At 35.9% G+C, this 7,815-nt stretch overlaps 1 protein-coding gene across 1 annotated transcript; it reads left to right on the top strand.

The window, feature by feature from the left end:
• The first annotated feature begins 2,560 nt into the window (after nucleotides 1-2,560).
• Nucleotides 2,561-3,866, top strand: LOC146895551 (uncharacterized). Its single transcript, XM_087902836.1, has one exon. It carries the CDS (start codon nucleotides 2,629-2,631, stop codon nucleotides 3,514-3,516), a length of 888 nt encoding a protein of 295 aa, XP_087758962.1. The 5' UTR covers nucleotides 2,561-2,628; the 3' UTR covers nucleotides 3,517-3,866.
• The last annotated feature ends 3,949 nt before the right edge of the window (nucleotides 3,867-7,815 follow it).

Genomic DNA, 7,815 nt, shown 5'->3' with positions numbered 1-7,815 from the left:
TGATGATTATCTTAAATATCACCACAGAACCTTTGTCCAACAAAAGATGGAAACAGAGGCAGAAAACCACATCCAAACACTGAACTGAGCTCCCAGGTCCTTTTGAATAGTGGAAGAAGTGAGAATATGAGCAAGGAGGTGAAGACCATGAGTGGTTCACCCACTGAGACAGTTTGCCTGAGCTAATGGGAGCTCACCAACTCCAACTGGCCTGGGAGTGAACTAGCATGGGATCAAACCCTCTGAATATGGTTGACAATTGGGGAAGACTGAGCGGGCATTGACAGTGGCACTGGAATTTGTCTCTACTGCATGTACTGGCTTTTTGGGATCCTATTCTCTTTGGATGTATACTTTGTTCAACCTAAATGTAGTAGGGAGGGCTTGGACTTGCCTCAAGGCAGGGTGGCTTTTCCTGTCTTAGGATTTGAGGAGGGAGGAGTAGGAGGGTATGGGGAAAGAGTGGAAGGAAGAGTGTGGTAATTTGAATTGGTATTTTTTAAAGTAATAAAATAAAAATTAAAAAATGTAAGCCAAAAAGTCACACTTACAGGAATTCCCCATAACCAGCACTTGAAGGATATCACCAATACAACTCAATGGAATTTTTACATTCTTTTTCGCCATAATGTTTAGTTTGGGAATTTATTTATTTTTATTAATGACCTTATGGTATCTTTATGTACATTACACCTTCTAGAGTTTTGCTATGCTTTGTTTTACACAATTTTGTGTGTGCAAAAGTGTGTCTTTCTCTCTACATATGCTTACTATGCTTTTTCTTTCTCTGCTTTTCTTCTCTTACCCTATCTGGTTTCTTTTATTCTGATTATTTTATTGTTATTCTTTAGATGACTATTTGTTTTCTAAGAAGTGACAGAAAGTGGATGAATTCAGATATGAGTAAAGATGGGGATAAACTCAGGGCATTTGAGGGATGAAAAGTCATAGTCAGAATATATTTTATGAAGGCATCTATTTTCTGTATAAGAATAAGAGAAAATGTATCTCTGATAATAATATCAATCCTAGTGAATTTCCTTGATGTCTGAAATTTTATGAATCCCTTCCATATGGTGTACATGATTATCTGTGGACCAGTTAGTAATAACTCTTTCTGGTTTTCCCTTTTCTTCTTTCTTAATTAATATTGTGTCTTTTTCTTAATATTACTCAATTTGTTCATTTCAAGGGATTATGGAGATAAGTAATATCCACGAAATTAATACAATTTCATAAGTACAATTTTATTGTACTTGGGTTATAGTCTTTGTATTAACTGCTTATCTATTGCTGTGATAAAACTCCAAGATAAAGGCAACGTATGGAAGAAAGACCCTTGATGATGAATCAGAGAAAGCAGTTGGCAAGGGGCTAGAGCAAAAGTGACATGTCTCAAATAGAACCACATGAGAACATAGATAGCTCACTGTTGACATTAGAAGATTTTAAAATTCTCAAAGCCAGTGTTCAGGGATATAGGTATTCCAGTAAGTTGATACCTCTTTATCTTACCCATAAATATCCACCAACATTAGACCGTGTATTCAGATATCTGATTATATGTGGACATTTCACTCAAACCACTATAATCTCATTTATTATTCTGAAAACTATGATTGGAACCTCTAAGATAACATAAACTCAATCCTTTCATTTTTAAAAATGTATTTAATGTATGTTATAAAAGATATTCTATCCATTTACATTAAAAAGATTGTTTCATTAGAATAAATGATTTGAAGTTTATTTTATATAATATGCCATCTTGCATATATGTCTACATATATATAATTGTGTCACTTATATATCTGAAAAGTTTCACCTAAGTATACTAATTCAGATAATTATATATTTTTCTTTCTTCCAGTTTTATATTCTCATCAAACACAAGACTTATTTTCAAAGGAGAATAGACAAGATTGTATTCAGAAGTTGGTATCAGGAATAGCTGTAAGTAGTGATTTCAAAACCTTCCATTTAAAAATGATTTCAATATTTGGTGAAGAAAGAAAAGAGAATGGATTATGACATGATTGAAATAATCTCTATTCATCAGATTTTCAGAAGCAGTTTCTTCAGTAAAAAAAAATTACAAATAAGTTTTAAAAAATGCTTTTTTCTACAAAGTATATTGAAAAACCTGAAAATTTAATGACATGTATTCTATTAAACATTCACTAGAATTTTCTCAACAAAAATTACATTTTGTTACAAGCTATTCATGAGATAAACATGAGAAGTTTTTCTCAATAAAATGAGACTGAAAATATATCATAGAATTTTGAGTCATGAGAAACTTTACATATTCAATGATGTTTTTAAAGCGTTTCCTAGGAACTCTAAGAAGAATAGTTTCCAGAATCCTCTTCTTAAAGGGACAAATTCCCAAAAGATAAAATCACAGTATTTCTTTCCTCATTATATAAATTCATAGAAGACATCTGATTTTCCTAAGAGCCAATACATACATGATAATTGTAAGGATAATTTTGATTGTAACATACCTTCTTTTTGTTTCAGCATGACCAGAAACAAGGGAGGCATTATAGAAACAATCAAAATGAAGAGAGACAAAACAATTATATAAAATGTGGAAAGTGCTTCAACAGATATGCCTGCCCCACTATGCATAAGAGAATTAATTCCAAACAGAAGACATGCAAATGTAAAGATTGTGGCAAGTCATTTATCTGTCATGAAAATTTTAAATCTCACCAGAGAATCCATACTGGTGAGAAACCTTACAGATGTCAAGAATGTGGCAAATCCTTTACCCAGGTCTCAGTTCTTCATAGACATCACAGAATTCATACTGGTGAGAAACCTTACAGGTGTCAAGAATGTGGCAAGTCCTTTACCTGGGCCTCAGCTCTTCATAATCATTACAGAACCCATACTGGTGAGAAACCTTACAGGTGTCAAGAATGTGGCAAGTCCTTTACCTGGGCCTCAGCTCTTCAGAATCATCACAGAACCCATACTGGTGAGAAACCTTACAGGTGTCAAGAATGTGGCAAATCTTTTACCCGGGTCTCAAATCTTCAGACTCATCACAGAATCCATACTGGTGAGAAACCTTACAGGTGTAAAGAATGTGGCAAATCTTTTACCGACGCCTCAGTTCTTCATAGACATCACAGAATCCATACTGGTGAGAAACCTTACAGGTGTCAAGAATGTGGCAAGTCCTTTACCTGGGCCTCAACTCTTCAGAATCATCACAGACTCCATACTGGCGAGAAACCCTACAGATGCCAAGAATGTGGCAAATCCTTTACCTGGGCCTCAAATCTTCAGACTCATCACAGAACCCATACTGGTGAAAAACCTTATAGATGTCAAGAATGTGGCAAATCCTTTACCTGGGCCTCAAATCTTCAGACTCATCTCAGACTCCACACTGGTGACAAGTCTTCCAAATGTAAAGAATGTGGCAAGTCCTTTAAAACAAATTTAAGTCTTAGAAACCATCACAAAATGCATGTAATGGGTACATTTCATGAAATTTCTTAGTATACCTCACATTAATTCACTGTACGGCTCTTCATGCATTAGCCAACGTATTTCACAGACTCACATCCTTCAACTAATTTTCAAATCTTATTCAATACTTAGACAGCTATACAGTTTTTATGAATTTAGAAACATCGTATCCAGATTTGAACTTTATTGTCATCAAACATTTGTTGTAAGCAGAATTTATACATCATTGTAAACATGCAATTCAAGAATTAATTGCTATGAATAGGTAAATATTTCTAGTAGGAGTAAATTGAGTAATAACATTTCTTGACTATATGTTAAGATAATGTGTGACAAAAACAGCCAATGTCAAACTAGTTCAGATTTAGATGCACATTTAATTTCTTGGCATATGGTTGTTTATATAATGAGATTATACTCTACATAAACATTATTTTTCTGTGATTTTTTGTGATACTTAAATAAATATTAGTTTGTTTTAAGATTCAAGTCTTTTAATTTGTGTCCTTGCAACACAACAGTTAAACATTTTGTCCAATTTTTTTCTGATAATCTATTCTCTAACAGTAGAGTATCATAATTGTGAACACTTCCAAGGATGAGCTGGTAGGACAGAGATGGCAGACTACATAGATTACTTTTTTTAAAAGTTTATTAAATTATAAAAGTTTCCATTTCCGCCCTTTCTCCCAACACCCTCCCACTTCCACCACTCCCTCTCCTCCTCTCTCCATCCCTAAGAGTAGTCAGGGTTTCCTGCCCTGTGGGAAGTTCAAGTTCCTCCCCCCTCCCTCCAGGTCCAGGAAGGTGAGTATCCAAACATACTGGATCCCAAAAATCCAGTATATGCAGAGGAAACAAGTCCCAGTGTCATTGTCAATGGCTTTTCAGAAAGACTCCGGGCCAGCCACATCCAGAGAATCTGGCCACATTCAGAGAATCTGGTTAGATCACGTGCTCATTCAGTTCCAGTCCAGCTGGCCTTGGTGAACTCTCCTTAGATCAGTCCCCTTGTATCAGTGGGTGATGGCACCCATTGCAGTCCTGATTTCTTTTTTCATTTTCTTCATCCTTCTGCTCCTCATTTGGACCGTGGAGGGCTCAGTTCTGTGCTCCATCTGTATCGCCATCCAACGTTGGATGAAGGTTTCCTCTGCTCTTGCCTTCTTTGTTCACGTTCTCCTTCCTTCTGCCTCTCGATTGTACACCTGTTCCGATGTGGGTCTCCGCCTCCATCTCCCTCCATCGCCAGATGAGTGTTCTATGGTGATAAGCAAAATGTTCATCAGTATGGTTGTGGGTCACGGCCGGTTCAGGCACCCTCTCCTCTGTCCAGAGAACAATCTGGGGATCTCTCCTTGGACCTGGGATCCCCTTTATACTCAAGTCTCTTGTAAACCCTAAAATGACTCCCTTAGTTGAGGTATATACTTCCCTGATCCCATATCTATTAATTCTCCCTCCCCCCATCCCAGTCCCCCGATCTTTTCCCATTCCTCCCCTACTCCCTTCTCTCTAACCCTCTCCCCTTCCAACAGCTCCCCCACCCACCATGCACCCGAGGTTACCTGGCACTCTTGTCTATTTCCAATCTCCAGGAGGATAGCTACATGATTTTCATCAGGTTCACCTTCTTATTTAGCTTCTCTAGGATCACGAATAATAGGCTCAAAGACCTTTAATTATTGTTAGAATCCACTTACATAGATTACTTTAAACTTTGTATAATTGTGGTTCAAATAAGTGTGAGGTAGATGGAAGATATCAATGGGCATGTAAAACTGAACAAGGAAAACTACAAAGCAACAACATAAAGCAAAGAACTCTAGTCTTTAGGAAAGCAGGGAGTGGGAGAGGTGGCCTTCCCTGAAGAGGAACACATAAACCAGTTGTCCTGTAACCAATGGAAAGCCCTGAAAACATACAGAATACTAACATTCAATGGACTGGCCTCTTTGTACTTAGTTATAAATGTATACACAAATTTATGTATAAAATTAGCAATGCATGAATAAAAGACATAAACTAGAAAGAGAACAGAGATTGTGGTGTATAGTAGAGTTGGAGGTAGGAAATTGTAAGTACAAAATTAATCTTATTATTTTGTACATTTTAATTATATAAAATATGTAATGTGTTCATATACACCCCTTGTTTCCCTGTTTAACTCCCCTCCATCTAAAATATTTGCCCTCAAAGTTCTGCAAAATTTTTCATCCTCCTTTCATATTTTTTGAGGTTCCATTTAAGAGAGAATATGTGTGTCATTTTTATTTTGGAGAGTTGTCTATTTCTTTGACTTAATGATACATAGTTGCAACAATTTTCTTGAAAATTATGTAATTTTTCTATGATTTTATTCATTGATGGATTCTCTTGCATTATTTATGCATATTATGTTTTTTATCCATTCATATATTGGTGGTTATCTAAGCTCATTCCCTGAATCATCAATTATATGAAGTGCAGTGATAACAATTACACACAACTCATGCACACATATATGTGATTCAGTATAGTGAACTCACTTTGATAAGCATGCATATCTAGGAGTGATTCAGCTGGTATGTCTATGGTAAATTTTCAGTAATAACTATCCTTATAGCATCCACAGTACCTGGGATGTCTTATTTTACAATGACCATACCATATGTGTTCTTTTTTCCCACTTCCTTTGCAGTATTTAAAAAAATTTAGAGTTGTCAAAAAATGTTATCACTAAAAAGGCACTCAAAGCTAGAATTATGGAAAACTCCAAATATTATTTTACTTTGTGAGAAATGAGTCTGGAACACAAGAAAGTGGCCACAAAATCTAGAGTACTTGAGCCAGGTTATAAGTCCTGTTGAAAATGTATTCTAATGCAAGTGGTTGCCATGACATACCTTGAGTGGTCAGAGCTTGACCTCATATTACTCCATGCCTGAGTACCTCAACATGGTCCACTTGGTAAGCAGAAAGTACTTGTGAGTAACTAGGGTAACTTTACAAACATATTTGTATTTCATATGTATGTTGGCATTTGAGAAACTGTCTCAGATATGCTGATTATGAAAACTGTTTTCAGCATGCAGACATTAAAATTCTGTTCTTTATTATTTCCCATCCACAAACTGCACCAAATGTGTCATGGATGTCAAAATGAGACCTCGTACCATACAAAACCCAAAGGACACAGTAGAGAAAATACTCCAACTTTTAAGCACAGGTAAGGGGTTTCTGAATAGGACTCTTGTCCAATAGAACATGAGACCAAAAATCAACAAATAGGATCTTATGAAATTAAAGCTTTTGTATTTCTGCATAAGAAAATATCATTTAAATGGGACAAAGAGAATATGAGAAAATCACTGGTGCAATAGTGACTTGAGAGTCATTGCATATTTAACTTCCTGCTGATCTGGTGAGGCCTGCACTCTAGGTAGGAATTAGTACCTGGTCCTATGTCCATAGTCAAAAGACCTTTGCTGGATGAGCCATAAAGTCCTTTAAGATGATGTTATTTTTACTATGTTTATTCTCCCAATCCAAGAGCAGGGAAGGTCTTTCCATTTTCTGGTATCCTCCTCAATTTCTTTCTTCAAAGGCTTAAAGTTCTTGTCAAATAGTTCTTTCAATTCCTTGGTTAGAGTAACCCCAAGATATTTTGTGCTATTTGTGGGTATCTTGAAAGGTGATGTTTCTCTGATTTCTCTCTCTGCTTCTTTATCCTTTGTGTATAGGAGGGCAACTGATTTTTTGGAGTTGATCTTGTATCCTGCCACATTACTAAAGGTGTTTATCTGCTGTAGGAGTTCTTTGGTAGAGTTTTTGGGGTCGCTTATGTACACTATCATATCGTCTGGAAATAGCTAAAGTTTAATTTCATCCTTTTCCATTCAAATCCCCTTGATATCCTAATGTTTTCTTATTGCTATTGCTAGAACTTCAAGCACTATATTGAAGAGGTATGGAGAGAGTGGACAGCCTTGTCGTGTTCCTGATTTTAGTGGAAAGGCTTTGAGTTTCTCTCCATTCAATTTGATGTTAGCTGTTGGCTTGCTGTATATTGCTTTTATTATATTTAGGTATGATCCTTGTATCCCCAGTCTCTCCAACACCTTTATCATAAATGAGTGTTGAATTTTGTCAAATGCTTTTTCAGCATCCAATGAAATGATCATATGGTTTTTTCTTTCAGTTTATTTATATGATGGATTACATTGATAGATTTGCATATGTTGAACCAGCCCTGCATCTCTGGGATGAAGCTTACTTGATCATAATTTATAATTTTTCTAATGTGTTCTTGGATTCGGTTTGCCAGTACTTTATTGAGAATTTTCTCGT

This window comes from Myodes glareolus, chromosome 2, assembly GCF_982192425.1.
Source record: "Myodes glareolus chromosome 2, mMyoGla1.1, whole genome shotgun sequence".
NCBI lineage: Eukaryota > Metazoa > Chordata > Mammalia > Rodentia > Cricetidae > Myodes > Myodes glareolus.
Note: the sequence above shows the minus strand (reverse complement) of the source record. Positions and strands in the feature narration are given on the sequence as shown.

What these genes read in the sequence shown, in the direction of transcription:
- LOC146895551 (XM_087902836.1), top strand. Translation starts at nt 2,629, where the DNA reads ATGCATAAGAGAATTAATTCCAAACAGAAGACATGCAAATGTAAAGAT.